Consider the following 15,782-nt stretch of genomic DNA (forward strand, 5'->3'; position numbering starts at 1 on the left):
GCATATGCAGAAATTGTAGGACTGTCGTAGAGGGTAGATCAGTGATCCAATTAAAAGGTGCTCCAGTTCCAGCCGCGGGGGACGCTGGCAGCGATCTCAGTAGCCTGGCCCTGAGGAGTATTCGCAGCTCCGTTCAAAAGATCGTTCTGCTGCGGAGTGTCGGAGGTCGGTGGAGTGTTGGTAGCAGTCTCGGCGGCTTGGTTGTTATCGCTAGTCGTCTCCTGCTGAGCATTCAAGAGAGTCTGGATCTTGTTCAAACGCTCAGTGCGAGCCTCTTCCCAGCGTTGGTAAGCGCTCCAGCACAGATCGCAGGCGCGAGAAGGAACTCCTTCGGGGTGGAAGCGAGCATCTTGATCAAGAGGCACCATATGGGGAGTGTGAGAGGAGCAGAACACATGTCCGCAGTGGCGGCAATGGTGACGACGCAGGAAGAGGCCAAAAGATGAGCGGCAGGTGGGTGAGTCGCAGTTGGGAGAAGCAGCATCCGCCTGTGAGGGAGCATTGTTAATTCTTTTGCTCATTGCTTAACACAAGGACAGTCACAGTAGGACAAGGGACTAGTCACGCCATCGCATGTGATGACGAGCTTGCACGCCATTTCCGAAGAATCTTGCGCGAGTATAAGGGGTATATATCCCACTATATCCCTCGCCAAACTCGAGAAAAGAAAAGAAGAAAAGAAAAAAAATAGAATACTAACCTTCCAGTGTTCTCTAGTGGGAAGACCAGTAACTTGACCAAGGTGCTCCGTCTTCATCCACTCATTTTCAGCAAGCTTGCTGATGGTGTTGCTAAAGTTGCTCTCCATGGTGGAACGACGACTGACGAGCGTACTAGGTTCTTCGTCGTTCAGACTGTCCAGAGAACCGTGCACACTGCGCGGAGGGGTCGGAGGAGAGGACTTCTGAGGGCGTTCGGTAGGACGCAGGGCAGCGGGGACATACAAGGGACCCTTGAGAGGCCGCAACTGGCGACACTGCAAAGGAAGATGCTGTAGACGGGGAGAAGTGGGAGAATTGTTGGCAGGGGTGGCGGAAGCCGAGTTGACAGGAGATGGATGGCCGTAAACGGAGATCTGGTTGGCAGATAGAGGAGAAATAGTGGTGGTAGTGACAACGTGAGTGGCCATGATCCGTAGTTTGTGGCTATTTCGTGTTCGTAAATGTGGGTGATCTCAAACAGAGAGAGTTGTAGAGAAGAGAGAACACTGAAATAATGGCGGAAGAGAGGAGAGGCGAGTAGCAATACGCTTATCAAAAGCAGTGAATACAGGTGGTTTAGGGGTGGTGAATGGTGGTCGCGAGTCTTGTTGAATGGCAGCAGATAAGCATCGCTCACTTTAGAGAGCAGCGACCAGTAAGAATAATGGGAGGTCCAAGCAAGAAGCAGTATATGCAAATCGGAATGATAATTATGATGTATGGGATACAAGGGATATGCAAAATGATAAGCGCTTGATTGATCAAATGCTAGATGGATGGATATAGCAGAAGAATGTACCTTGCTCACAGCTTACTGCACAGGTAAGGAGAAGAAAAGCAAAGCCGTGGTATAGATCTGGGCGAGGCCGAGTACTAATAAGGATATCCCAGGGAACGAGCCAAGTCCCGGATGGAAGAATGGAACAGCCAGAGTAGATGATACTAGCCGGGGAAAGAGGCGACAGTACTCGAAACAGCGGAATGGAGGGACCGCTTTTTGCCATGCTTAGTAGATAGTCTACTCAGTACGTACTCCGTAGTATTTTTATTATTATGATTAGTATTATTAGTACCCCATAGTAGTATTACCATGCTGCCCTGTGGAGGACGCCGAAAAGACACTAACAGGTTAGGTTTGAGGCTAGAAAGTCCGAAGAAACACAGTGGAGCAGGACGAGGCATGGACGATGGAGATKGGGATCGTTCAAAACGAATCCCTGCCACCTTATTTGTTAACAGCTATCTAACTAAAGGAAATGTATGCTAATCATCGTGGGCCGGTTGGACGGACGGGTTTTCTTGCCTTTACAGACTTCCTTCGATACACCGTATAGTATGCCTCGTCTATTACGAAGGCCGAAGTAATAAACTCCAAAGGATCATAATTATGACGGCATTCAACGGATGGTGAACAACGCTGAGTGGCCCATTGAGGATATAAGATTCATGGTGGCATGGTCTACACATGGTTATTATCTCGAAATGATGAAGTCGATAAAGCTATGATGTACATGGTTTTAGCCATCTGCATCATGATCTTGTAGACAATACCTTAGATTGTCGTCTCAAACTCCAATACGGGCGTTTTATGGTGGATGCCGAAAACCAGCCATCGGAAGAAATACTACTGTACTGGTGTCCAGCCGTACTTGATCGAGAACGGCCTTTTACCGAGGCCGTTCTGTTTTGGCTGATTTTCGGGATTTCCTTAGCCTCCTGTAGTCTACCGGATTAATTTCTATTAGTGTTACGGTTTAGCTGCTGACATTCAGCATTCTGCGGGTCCGGAAGATTGTAATCTATCTAAATCATAGTCAAGCTATGAATCCCATTCATGGATAAATAATCATAATTCTTCCTGATGATCTCTGAAATTAATAGTATGGAGTAGATACAGAGTAGATAGAGTCCGGAAGTAGATGGGTGTCCCTTCATTCCTTCTGGGGGAGCTTCGCGTTTCATCCAAATAAGCGGTATGGTAGGAGTCGCCTCAAAGGGGGGTCTCGGTTGGAGGAAAGGCAGCAAATCATCGACGGGATGCGACATTCTGCCGACATGCGCAGGATCAGCGAGCCGGTCAACTGGCTAATTTGCTATCTACCTATCTACCCCGATAGTCTTGCGGTAGAGAGTTCATCCTGGTTGTCCCCTCTCCCTTGCAAATCACTTCGAGTCATAATGACAACTTTAGATGCTGGATATCCAAGCTACTGTTGACCGCTTCTTCTTGATTTGCGTTGCCATCTGTTTGGCCCTTCCGAGGTCTGGTTCGATGCGAGTGGCAAGCCCCGTGAGATATACTTCTCACTTCAAGAGGAGCATGAGCACGACTTCTTGCCCCTTCAGGCAATCCTCAGCGCATCTTCGACTGTCGTCCCCACTGTTACGTTTGTGGATGATGGCGATGATGTTCCATCTCCAAATCTCCAACCCGCCACCGTACAGGCTGAAGTACTCATAGGCTGCTTTGGTGATGCTAGCTCTCTGGTTTTCGTTAGATGGATCCAGATTCCAAAGGACTGCCCGAAGTTAAGACTAAGATGAAAACCGGTTACTCTCATTGGATGCTACTCCAAATTCCACATCCGACGACGGCCCACATTGGCCACCTTGACCGAGATTTTCCTTACCCTGAATGGAGTAGTTCACGAGTAAGTACGGAGTTAGACTGGATCCATATCCATAACCTGAAGAGGTATGTGCATATCAACTGCTCCAGACCCACGATGTCTATCAAAGGTACGACGCATATACTGTCAGTAGCCTCATGACAAACATTGACGAAAGGATGATGCTCAAGGTAGATCCCCCTTTCTTGTTGAATATCCCGTCCTTATCGGTCTGGTTCCCAAACCATAGTCTAGCGGTGAGGTCACGAGCCAGGAATCCATCCTAGTTCCAGCGTACTACGACGGGCTGCTACCCTATCTATTGGGCACTGCTACCTGGCCAATCCGTTGTGGCGTCCAAACCAAACGGTGGAAACCAATCAATCCTGCAAGCGGTATTAGTGGGGCTCTTGGCGTCGCCTTGGAATTGGAGGTTCTCTGATCTTGTTATCGCAGAGCGCTGATTGGCTCAAACATGCAAACACGTTCCCATTGGCCAGTGCCCCCGACTGCACGGACAGGCCCCGAACTGCGGTCTCCGGAATTTCCATCAGCTTGGGCAAACGACTTGGAGATTATGTAACAGATTGGATCAGCCCTCCTGTATTTTGCCGCGAACGGTTAGCGCTTCCATAGGCCCTTGGACTTGGGATTTGGACTATTCGAGAAGAAAGGTGCTCTCTTAGTATTTCTTTCTATCTGATTAGCAAGTCGACTGTGCGACAAGCGACTTTGGCCACCAACCGCGAGTGTTATCATAAAGAACAAAACAAGTTGGGATCCCGAGGGTTGTGGATCGAGTACAGAAGGGCGGGTACTCCGTACCGCGCAGCACACCGCGGCTATGTATCTGTCCAAGTAAAGCATTCCGCTCACCGTTAAAGCCGCTGCAGCTCACATGTCAGACATACTTGACATGCGTTGAAGCCCCTCTCCTTGTTGGTCCAGACTGGCCTAGAGTAGTGCTATTATCAACCAGAGTCTATTAGAGACCCGCTGGTATACTTGGCTGATCGTTTACTATCACGAGACTCCAAAGCCACAAGAATGTATTGCTGGTAGTTGAATCTGAAGATGTCGAGGAGTTCTCTCAATATGGAAATATGTTTTGTGATCCTACTGCTGGTTTCACACCAGGTGATCATGTTGGCTGTCTGCGTGCTGGGCCTAGAAAGGCTGGCTTTGCCCTGTACAGAAGAGAAACACTAGATGTCTGTGTAGGTTAGTTCTTGGTCTTAGCTTAGTTTTCTAAACCATATTTATCCTTCCTATACTACCCTTACCCACTCTCTTTTTCTCTTGTCCCCATTCCTATATGCCATTTGACTGCCTTCATAGTCATCCTACAGATGCTTAAGTGCAGAAGACCATATAAATTAGAGGCCGCTATAGACCGAGACCGCCACTAGTCACAAACGACCAATAGTTTATCTTGAATATTAGTATAAGTAGTCATGGACCAGTTAGTAGTTATTACTGTTAGTAATAGTTAGATAAAGTTTGTCTAAATATTTTGAAATAAGGGAGTAGTGCTTTATCAACTTGATGACATATTCTGCTGCGGCTGCTGCTGAGATATGGACGTCGTTTTATTTGTGTTTTCATACCTGGGAATTTTTGGTGTCTTGATCTCGTTCAGTATCATATATTGAAAGTGACCTTGCTGAGTCTCGCCTCGTCTGAGAAGTCATGGCGGGTATGACTCCAGTAGTGAGCAGGCGCTCTTTGCTGAGGGCGGTGCCTTCAGGCTTCGTCAGGCTTTTCCCATTAGGTAAGAACTATAAATTATTTTAAAGCCTAGAGAATCTTTAGTTTCTTCATGACTACTAGTTCCTAGGCTAAGTGCTATCGAAGAGGCGTACCAGCCGCACCATTCATTGGGCCATACATGCTAGGTTAACACATTACTGTGTCATTGGATGAAGATAATATTAGTACATCAACCGCTAAATCAAGTCAAGTAATACAATCACAACGCCAGCTCCCTATTATACACTGTTTAAAAAAGACCAAACCTCAATACCAGAATGGGAGTTGTCTGTCTGGCGGGCCTCAGATCGCACCAAGCAGATGATGCTGCCCCCTTAGGAATGCCACATCCTCACTCAGAGCTGCATTCCGATCCTCGAGATTTTGAATACACTTTATAGCATTGGTGAGGATTTCGCACTTTTTCATCGAGCACGGCCTGTTGTTGGAGACCTTTTGTTTGTTCCCACAACTAGTTATGACCTTTTCTAGGGTGCTGAACTTGGCATTCATGTTGTTGCGGTACCGCTTCTCAATGATATTATGGGATGCTCGTTTGGCAGCTTTGCGGCCGTTGATCGTTGGAGAATCAGCAGATGAGATACCACTTCTCTTGAGAGCAGGAGTTGGTGAGGGCGATGGAGATAGCACGCCAGTGATCAGAGAAAGATCTTCTTGTGAAATGGTTCTAGGGCTTGGCCGCTGTGGACTTTTGTTATGGAGTTTATGTTTGGTATTGGCTATGTCACTCGCGGAATCAGTTGAAGTGCTTGGAGCAGTAGTGTCTGAGGCTGAATTATCAGAATAGGCTGGATCTGACAGTTGCGCGCAACGAGTTGGTGGCCACAGTTGGGTCTTGCCTTTGACCTCCTATATCATATCACAGGTTAGAAGGGAAGAAAAGATGGACTGGATTAAGTGGATAGCTTACAGAAGGCGGGGAATCAGAAGAGACTGTAGTTTCCCTAAATTCGCCGATATAATTAGGGAACTTGACATTTCCAGGCGGTCCTGGTATGTCTTCAGGGCAGATATCTTCTGGGTCCAGTACCATATTGCTGGTGGAGTCTGGGGGAATAGTCTCTGGTAGCATGCTCCTCAGTTGAAACGCATCAATGGTAACATTGTCATCCTGAGGAGCTGGTAGTATGTCGGGATATGTAGCTATACCAGAGCTCTGCTGGAAGCAAATGTTACTGTTGTTTTGAAGAGGCCACGACATTGAAGCCCTGGGTTGGCTGTAATAATTCATCTTGATGGCAGTAGGCAATAGCTTCCACAATAGAATGGAGCTATTATTCTGGCTCACATGTTTGTAGCTGTAGACAGAAAGGCTGATCTATAATGATTTCTTGAGCTTGGATAGGGAAGAGAACATAGCTCCATGGCTGTGGACGATAGCTACATATACCAAAACATTGCCACGGGAGCGATGCTGAGAAATCCTAGCTATTCAGCTACATGACGGCATTGTCGTTAGGCCCACCTGGGGATCGACATGTGCCAGTGATTAACCAGGGATCATGCTGAATGCTAACCAATAGTTCTCCAGCAACATCAAAAGGTAGGGCGTGGAAGAACAGATGGTCGACGCTTTGACATTGCTGCTGAACAGGAAGGATCCCTAAGCTCCCAGGGTTAAGGGAAAGCTATGTCATGGATGACCAAATCGGACTGGTAAGTGCCATTCTAAGTTCGAGTCTATCTTAAACATTATTTTAGAGTTTCCAAGGAGCTATAGCTCCCATTTAGTCCTACCCGGCCAGCTAAGAATTAGGGAACGCCTTTTACTACTCACACGTTCAGGTTCCCGTTTCCAAACATGAAAGGCTGACTCGTCCTCTACACTACTAAGCATGTATCGCGACGAGACTTCTGTGAAATCATCTCTCAACCTTCAGAAGAGGAATGTATCCCGCCTGGAAAGTCTATCCACGCCTACAGTTGTCGCCCCATGGACCTAATGGCCAGCACCAAGACTAGCAGCTACGTAATATCATCGATCGAGAGATCTACCAACCATCATACTCCCAGCAGCGGCATCTATATCAATCTCCACCCTTGAGGCTCACATGTCGTGCCTAGACCTTGTCAATCGACACACCTAGATTGKCCAGGTGGAGTTTGCCAGAGCGGCCATCTGACTTCAATCCCAGTGTCTGTCAAATCAGACTGGTGGAGGATGTCATCAAGGGCTTGGCGATCATTTTTGACATCTGTCTTGGCATTACGGGGAGAGCACCCGAGCCAAAGTGAACCGAATGATGGTTCAAGCGAACTTGTCAGAGGATGGAACGATTGACACTGTCAGTGGTCTCTCAGTCGCAATAACACTGACTAAGCTGACCTTGCAGTTCGTTGCCCATGTGATTCTGGTTCTTTGGTTCAATCTTGGCAACTGTCAGATAAGGAGCTCTGCGATAAGGTTGAGCCTTTCCATAGATTGGGGATCAGCAACGTTGGATTTCCATGGGTGTATACATGCGCCTAACCAATTATGGCAGGAAAGTTCAACCATCCAATAAATTATCGACCAGACTGTCAGTAGAGCTCCGACCAATGAGACTCAAGCATCCCGGCCCAAGGTCGTCCTTGAATGAACCTACTGGAGTCGTCCAGTTACCATAGGGCATTATGACTCAGATACTGGTTGGTTGGATGGAGTCGTTCACCGACAAACTTGTAGTGAGGAAGAGAGCAAGGGGTCGGAGCCGAGAGAATCGCTGTGAACTGTGGTCCAGGACTCCAGCTTCCTTAACAATCCTCATCAGAATCAGTCATCCAGCGATTTTCAATCACCTTCTGAAAGGACCTCATTCTATCGGATGACTGGACAGTGTACCATCTGAACCCGTCCGACTCTGAAGGGATCGACGGCCTACCCTACTCAGGGTCCTGAAAATGGTTCAGTGCGATGATAATACATGCATACATGCTTGCCTAGGTTTTCCTCGATGCGGCTTATTCAGTTGAGACTTATATAGAGGTATAATCGACTAACATACCCAATGTTGCAAGGCCCAGACAAATAAGGACAAGTGACAGCCCAGGACCCTAAAAGTCGCTTTAGCTTAAAACCACTGGAGAACGCAGCTGTCAAAAAGCTACCATGGATAGGACGAACCTTCTTTGTAATGACAAGAATGTTTGGAGGTTGTTCAAGCCACCATTTAGAGAATGACACTCACACTTTCTCCCTTGAAGTGGTAGGACATACTTCGGTGACAAATAACTTAAAAGCTTTGACCAATGCATCTACTTCGGTGACATAACTTAAAAGCTTGCTTGACCAATGCATCTTCATGTTCTGGACCCTTGCGAGAGGTAGGTACCTATTGTACGGAGCTCCCGGCCATCCTATTATCTTTTACTTTTACTTTTTCTCTTTCCTCGGAGAACCAGCTTTCTGTTAGGAACAGCATATCTTTCAGCATACCCGATTGTAGCATTCTATGAATCATTAAGAGGAGCTCCTGTCTCTTTAGGTTAGATATGGAATGATGATTATCTAACTTGTACCCGGGAAAGCTATTTGACAGCGTACTTTTGGATAATTCCTTCTCCAGCTCAGGTTTAAAAACCCTGTAAGTTCTCTGCATTGAAACACTAGTCTACTAGTTAAGCCGACTATAAGCCTCTATGAACTGTGTTTTTCTTAAATATAATATTCTCGTGTTTTCACCTCAAGCAGCATGACCTGGGATTTCAGCTATCTTGCAAAGAGCGGACTATTCAGCCGCCCTCCAAAGTCGAAACCCAGAGAAGCCGAGAAACATGTCCTCGACGCTGGATCAGCACCTATTCCGATGCACGAAGCCAACCAAGATGGCCCTTTTCACGATGAGCAAGGAGCCCCCATGATTCTACACCATTCCTGGGTCCCGATAAATAAGAACGAGGGCACGGCAAACCTTGCAGAGTCATGGGGGAGTAACGTCTCGTCTTCAGAGAAACAGCAACTCCTCAAAACATACGAGGAATCATTCGATGATTATCGGACGGTCAAGAGGGAGTTGGTGCACTCTTTTTCCAAAGAGGCATGACGATTGTGAAGCCTTCTTGAATGCAAATTCATCCTACGCGACATTCTTGCGCATGGCGCAGCCGTCATCCGTGACCTCGGCAGATTCAGGCCTCAGGATATCTGTAGATCTGAGTCTGGCTGCGTAAGGGTCTGAAAGGTTACGGCTCTCTTCCAATAATGCCCTACCTTCAGCAGGGCTGGGATAAGTCTCTACTTTCTACCTCAGATCATCTTGTGAATGTATGGTTGTACCTAGCTTGTATATACTTGCTCCGCAGTCAGATCACAAGATACACATCGGCATTTGCCGCATTTCTTCATAGCTTAGAAAGGACTGTTAATCAACCTCTCTGCTAAAGCCTAGCAGATTACCATGACATGGGATGCCTCCAGGGGTATAGCAGCATATCTTCAAAGTGGATGGCATGTCTTCTGGTGAGGTCATGTCCATCCACTTAAATGTACGCGTCATTCCACCACTCTTAATCAGCAATGTCCGGCACAATATTTGGGAGCTGGAGCTACTGCATATTCCTTCCCACAGAACCTATCATCTCAAGGCCGCGATTCGCAATCGGCAGAAAATGTTTGCCCCGTTTACAAAGCCTTTCGCCGCCTAAGGTAGCCGAAGGGCTTCGAAATACTATTACTACATAGTGCATTGTCTAAGTTGTGCTACTGCGCCGGCCGTGAGGTTCCCGTAGCTCAGAGGCTTTTTAAGGTGGATTTGAAAGACTGGCTTGGACTGACTCGCGTATGCAAGTCCAGAAAGCTGTGGAGAAAAAAGAAATAGGGTAGCTGGTCTAGCGCTGCTGTCAAGTTCCATTCCATTGATCTAGGCTAGAAGGGTCTACACATTTCTCGGCTCCAGGCCTCTGATCACCAACCAAAGGCCGTCATTGACTTTTTTCGCCATGCTCCATGAAGTGGGTGTCCGCACGTCATGCCAAGCCAATCTTGGCTCGTCATTTTGGCTGCCAGTTGATATTACGGGGCAATGCATCAATGCGTCGCGATCGCGGCGCAACGCCGAATAACAAATTGCTCTTTCACGCTTCGCGCCAGAGAGCAGCGCACCGCGATAATGGTCACAAAGGAATAGTCAGAAGAGTCCAGAGGCAGTGGGATGACTGGTCATCAATATTAGGCCCCATTGGACTAAAGAATAATGGCACGCCCTTCGTCGAGTATCTCAAGACCGACTGCTATGGCGATGCCATCCGCCAATTTAACAATGTCCTTGCAAATCTGGTCAAAAACAAGGCCGGCAAAGGTAAGACTGAAGAGGATGCTCTCGAATGAGCTGTTTGATTATCTTGCCTTTGATGATACTGCTCGCACGCATACATCACAAGAGATCTTGATTCTGCTCTGTGCATCAATATATAACTATATAACCCCGGAAAATGAAAGGCACAGTATTGCCTAGAAAGCAGGCCACTAGATAGAGGCGCACTAATCACTCTACCATATTATAATGATTATTATCTGCCACTGGTAATGCTTGTTCTGCTCAGTCTCAGTAAGATGCTATTTAATAACAATTATACCTCAGAATAGCACACGCCAATCTGCACAACGAGGCTTTTTGCTGATTTAGAATTTCACCGAGGTAAACCTATTTCCGAATGACTATTGAACTAATGCTGTTATTCGGGGATGTAACCATATATGTATACTGTCTATGTTGATCCGCGTATCTAGCTTATTCCATTTCCATTGCATGGCATGGGCTGGAGAGGCCCACCTGATCCACCTGGATTGAATATGGATATCGATACGGATTTAACGATCGAGTTACCCAGTAGTTTATCCATCTCGATACCAACCCTAGGTGCTGACCTTTTCCAGCAGCTACCAATGTGCATAATGCATCCCTGCCCTAGCTGTCAGCTACACTTCTTAGGGCTTCTTCAGAATTGCCGTATCGGGAAGGGATTCCGTAATGGACGAGCTGAAATATGGGTGAAACGTTCGGTGTTTTTCATAGGTTTAGGCGATCACTTAGACTCGGTGGTACGCTCCCGAGGACTGTGATCTGTCTTACGCATTAATGCTCTTCGAAAGCTCATGTAATAAGAATGGTTTACATATTCGCTATAGAGACAACGCTTTAAGAGCATTTATGCTTTACTACTAGTACTCCCTTCCCCGTCAGTGCACGCCTGCCGCTCGCTCTTAAAATGTAAACTGGGGAATGTGAATCGTGCTAACAGTCCAGGTCTTGCCGCCATCGGAAGTCGACATGTCGCCAGTGACGCCCTGGCCCTTGCCGTTGGTGTTCTTGTAGTTGGGATCCGCCTTATCCAGAATAATCTTGGTGTTGATCCAGGCTAGAGAGGTAGCATGTATGTTAGCCAGTGACTTCGAGCAGTGAAGCGCCGTGTAAACTTACAGTGAGCACCGACGGTACCGCAGTCGGATGCGGCGCACTCCACAGCGCTACCCCAGCCCTGGGCATGTGCGTCGCTGGTGGAGAGGGTCGAAACGACCTGTCCGTTCACAGAAACCGTCTGCGTGTAGTTGCGAGTAGAATCATCGTACTTGTCTGAGGAATGTTTAGTCCTGCATATCTAGAGCGTAGGCGGGGATATGTCGCTGTTGCTTACAGTGCATCGTTACGTGGTCGCCAGGCTTGGCGGCGGCGCTCTTGCCCTGCACAGGATACTGCGAATTCTCTAGATAGACTGTGTGTTAGTGCCATGGATGGTTTAGGTAGGGGAATGTGTGTCATGAGAGATGAACGAACCTCCAGTCTTCAGGAGCGTGTAGGCATAGACACTCCATCCACCGGATTGGTACTTGTCGGCGATGGATTGGATCAAGTCTCCGTTGGAGGTGCCCATGCCGACCCAAAGGGAAAGGTCTCCTTTGTTGTTTTCGACAAGGGTGGGCAGGACGAGTGTGGAGGTTGCCTCGCGGATGAAGGAGTCGGAAGCAACAGGACCAGTGCTAAAGGCAGGGCCCATAGCCGCATTCACAGTGGTAAAGGCCCCCGCAGCGAGAGCAGCGGAGAGAAGCTGGCTAATGGAAGGCATCGTAGCAGTAATTTGGAAGTATATGGCTGTAGGTTCAGTGTGGACTGTGTGATTCTGCTCTTGTCCTTGCTCGGAAGAACATCAAAGCCATTTTATACTTCGCCTTTGGTGACTCTGTTGATCTCAGGCGCAGTCCCTGAATCGTAGTCCTCTGACGCGCTCGCCGGATTTGTGTCAGAGTACGAGTACGAATGTACATATCCAGTGGAATTCTCCACCATTTATGACTCGGGTTGTGAGACATCCATCAAGTCGAAACAGCCTGAGACAGGGGGTTGGGAATAAAAACACCAATAGGTGGATTTATGACGCTATACGGAGTAGCTGTCTATCAACTCCCATATTCTGCATAAATGGAACACAAATCTGAACTCTAAGAAAGTTATGTCGAGTGTCCACGGGCCCCTTTCCAAATCAGTTCCGTCTGCATGGTCATTGAGCCGGAGAAGGGAAGCTTGAAGACATAATGTTTCAAATTTCTCCACCAAGCACCTCCCGTGCGGTTAGACTGGATGTATGAGCATATACGGGGTATACTACCTTAAACATACTACAAAGTTGTCAGCTAACACGGCTAGTTAAGCGAGGAGAACAAACAACTCTAACCAACGAGTGCAGGGGACTGGGACTTACTTCCATCAAGATCCCCAGATATTTCCGGTGGTGTTGCTCAAATAGCCATGTCGCCTGCCAAGGTGCATGGCTTGGACCCCTATTCACATCCAACTAGTCATGTAAATCAGCTACGATGTGCGGGCCTACACTGCCGGACGATTCAGAGTTAAGAGTTCTTCGGCCATTATCCGGCAGCTACTCCGTATTAGCGTCTGGGCACGGCACGGTCAGACAGCCGGAATACTCATGGATCATAAATATTTAGAAAGCCTAAGCTTCTCCTCCCTGCAACGATTCAACAAGCTTAGTGGTGGCTTATTATTATGCAGGAGTGCGAACTGCGAAATCTCGAACACTTCAGGGTTCAAGGCACCAAAGGTCTCGGCGGAGAATTCTTCCCAATGCAGCTTAAAATCGACTGCCTTATAGCTCATGACCCCTTAGTCCATTGTTGAGGGTTTCGGCCTTATTGAGGCTGTGTGATATATACTGAGTACAGAGTAGAGTACGAGTCTGCAAACGACGGGCGCCTGGACTTTGGAATATTGTATGACTGAGGTGTAACTTGATACCATTTGATAGATATTTTGTGTTGCATTTGTAGATTGAGCCTGAATCCATTTTCATCCATATCCTACCCCTCTGAAAGAGCGAAAATCAGAAAGGATACCAATGGCAAGGTCAGGTCAATTGTCAGGTGAAAGCTTGTTGCTTTCTTCACCTCTTCAGGAGAGTGAGGCTAGTCGTTCCTGATTTATTAGACAACCTGCGCCCTTCAGAAAACAAATTCAATTAAATTTCAGTTTTAGTGGGCATTGGAGGATGCTGACAACTTGACAAGCTTGACAGGTGGGCTCTTCAAGGCGGGAGGATTCAGGATTCCACGCTTGTTTTGACGGAACCTGGGCGTCTCATCCTCATACACACTGATCCCACCCTCTTTTCAGGTTGTCCTTAATGTGCAAAAAGGATCCATTGATTTAAAAATAAATGCTTCATAGTCACCAGCAAAGCTTAGCAACTACATAACCAGTCGGAAAGAAGCGGATGTCTTCATGATTCAATTGCAGACAAACTTGTGTCTCAGTTGCCTAGATTCATAATTGCTGGTCATACTCGAAACACAAACAACTGAGTCTCGCTCGACTTAGGATGAATTCTCCGGAGAAGTCGAACAAGGAGGTAACCAGTGAACAGCTGGCTAGTTAGCTATTTTCTTGGGTTCATTTACCATCTTCGGGAAACAGGAGGACCCGACCCGGTAAGACAATGTCCAGTTTCAACCGCTCGCTTTGCAAAGAAATATATAATCGTCTAGGTAACATCCAGTTTCTCACGGTCCGTGTCAGGCGCTACCAGCCTGTTTATGGTAATTCTGATGTGAATATTGCGGGATGACTATTACAAACATGGAGATTTTCGCTCCTAGTTCCAAGGACTATTTTATCTCGTCATTTAGCCACGGATCTTTTGCCGTCTTTCTGTCCTCAGGTCGCCATTGAAGCATTTTCCTCATGAAGGCCAAAAACATTTCCTTATTTCTCCCCTCGAGAAACTCTTCCAACGTTTCCAAACTTACTTGTTTCGGTACCTCGACGTCCTGCTTCCATTTCCCTGTGAAGGTTGTTAATAAGCACTCTTTCATTCGCTTGGTGCATCAATGAGAGAGTATACTTACCGTCCTCAGTAAAAAACTCATGACTCCTTTTACCACTTTTGAGCATATCTAAAGGAGGCGGCCCCAGAATGCCAATTACCTCAGCAAGATGTGCACGGGTGGGATACCCTTTCCCATCAGGATCATTGCCATAGAACAGGTGCTTGCCCTCAAACAGATCCCAGATCTGGGTTTACCTACTGGTTAGTAATCTATAACGAGCGTGGCCATGGAGGCAGAGCGTACCATGACGCCAACGTTCCATATATCAACTGGGTAGCTCCATTCAGTTTTCACCATTACTGCTGGCGATCTGTAAACATTGGGCCGTGCGTCATGATTTCTCCTCTCATCTCCTCGTACAGCTGAACCAAAATCACTCAGGACGGCTCGGCCGAATGTCTTTGGCAATTCAAACCGTCGAGAAGCATACACTAGCACGCCGTTGACGAATTTTCGCGGCGAAGGGTTCTCCAGTTCAGCTCTAGTAAAACTGTCAAGGAGAGCTCTGTCCTCTATTTCTTGAAGAATATTATCACCCTTGATGTCTAATCGGGATGTGGATCCGTAAGTGAAGATTTTGAAAGTCCATATATAATGTCTTACCAGTATGGACAAGCTTGCATTCGGTATGGAGATAGTCAAGCGCAAGGAAAACCTGCATGAGACCAGTCTTGAGTAGATCCGTAGTAAATCGATGATTAGGGTTGCCATATAGCAGATCCCTGAAACTCTCCCACATTGGTTTCTGAACAAGGCAGTGATGGCCCCCTCCAGGACGAGGAATGGTGAATATATCTAGTGCTCTTCTCACATGAGCATAGCCAGGATGTGATGGGTTCCCTTTGTCCAGATGCTTATAAACCTGGAACTCTTCCTGGTTGGCTTCATTACGTGTATATACCTTGAGTGTCACATACTGATGACCCCTGGGCACATTAGCCGGTCATGGTATGGAAGGAATGGAACCAGCACCGACGTACTCAAGGTCACGGGCGAGCCATACTGTTGAGGTAACACCAAATCCCAACTTACCAATGACCTGATATTTGGAACTGAAGACATCGCCAATATTGACGGGATAATAATGTCCTTTCTTGAACTCTTCGAAACGTTCCTCGTCAAGTATCTTAGACGCACCGACGGTTTCGAAGCCGCCAGTGGGAAAACACATGGGAGGGGAGGGCGGTCTTGGAAACGTGTTTCTGGCCCATCTGAGGAGGGTAGCCATGATGAGAGCACGAACGGACGCTGATAGGGCTGACAGATGCTATTTCCATAGGTACCTTGCCTGTGTTTATCTTCCAAATACGGTTAGCGCAGTGTTTATATATATATATTAGATTCTCCCATTCCGATGTATACTACGTCATCCACTCAGGCACAGTA

General features: G+C 47.2%; 6 protein-coding genes across 6 annotated transcripts; 2 read left to right on the forward strand and 4 right to left on the reverse strand.

Moving 5' to 3' along the window:
• Positions 1 to 50: 50 nt before the first annotated feature.
• Asppvi_002150 (FYVE zinc finger domain-containing protein) lies at positions 51 to 1,129 on the reverse strand (the record flags this gene model as incomplete). Its single annotated transcript, XM_043298143.1, has 2 exons — positions 51 to 488; positions 701 to 1,129. The coding sequence occupies 2 exons, from the start codon at positions 1,127 to 1,129 to the stop codon at positions 51 to 53; spliced, it is 867 nt and encodes a 288-aa protein (XP_043154078.1).
• A 4,233-nt stretch (positions 1,130 to 5,362) lies between these two features.
• Positions 5,363 to 6,281, reverse strand: Asppvi_002151 (uncharacterized protein; the record flags this gene model as incomplete). The annotated part of the gene is made up of 2 exons (XM_043298144.1): positions 5,363 to 5,929; positions 5,991 to 6,281. The coding sequence occupies 2 exons, from the start codon at positions 6,279 to 6,281 to the stop codon at positions 5,363 to 5,365; spliced, it is 858 nt and encodes a 285-aa protein (XP_043154079.1).
• Positions 6,282 to 8,751: 2,470 nt separating this feature from the next.
• Positions 8,752 to 9,102, forward strand: Asppvi_002152 (uncharacterized protein; the record flags this gene model as incomplete). The annotated part of the gene is made up of 1 exon (XM_043298145.1): positions 8,752 to 9,102. The coding sequence occupies one exon, from the start codon at positions 8,752 to 8,754 to the stop codon at positions 9,100 to 9,102; it is 351 nt and encodes a 116-aa protein (XP_043154080.1).
• A 986-nt stretch (positions 9,103 to 10,088) lies between these two features.
• On the forward strand, positions 10,089 to 10,385 carry Asppvi_002153 (uncharacterized protein; the record flags this gene model as incomplete). Its single annotated transcript, XM_043298146.1, has 1 exon — positions 10,089 to 10,385. The coding sequence occupies one exon, from the start codon at positions 10,089 to 10,091 to the stop codon at positions 10,383 to 10,385; it is 297 nt and encodes a 98-aa protein (XP_043154081.1).
• Positions 10,386 to 11,261: 876 nt separating this feature from the next.
• Asppvi_002154 (uncharacterized protein) lies at positions 11,262 to 12,121 on the reverse strand (the record flags this gene model as incomplete). The annotated part of the gene is made up of 4 exons (XM_043298147.1): positions 11,262 to 11,416; positions 11,479 to 11,631; positions 11,693 to 11,761; positions 11,833 to 12,121. The coding sequence occupies 4 exons, from the start codon at positions 12,119 to 12,121 to the stop codon at positions 11,262 to 11,264; spliced, it is 666 nt and encodes a 221-aa protein (XP_043154082.1).
• A 2,053-nt stretch (positions 12,122 to 14,174) lies between these two features.
• Asppvi_002155 (uncharacterized protein) lies at positions 14,175 to 15,624 on the reverse strand (the record flags this gene model as incomplete). Its single annotated transcript, XM_043298148.1, has 5 exons — positions 14,175 to 14,350; positions 14,415 to 14,580; positions 14,640 to 14,941; positions 15,000 to 15,278; positions 15,429 to 15,624. The coding sequence occupies 5 exons, from the start codon at positions 15,622 to 15,624 to the stop codon at positions 14,175 to 14,177; spliced, it is 1,119 nt and encodes a 372-aa protein (XP_043154083.1).
• Positions 15,625 to 15,782: the final 158 nt, after the last annotated feature.

This window comes from Aspergillus pseudoviridinutans, assembly GCF_018340605.1.
Source record: "Aspergillus pseudoviridinutans IFM 55266 DNA, scaffold_2, whole genome shotgun sequence".
Classification (NCBI taxonomy): Eukaryota; Fungi; Ascomycota; class Eurotiomycetes; order Eurotiales; family Aspergillaceae; genus Aspergillus; species Aspergillus pseudoviridinutans.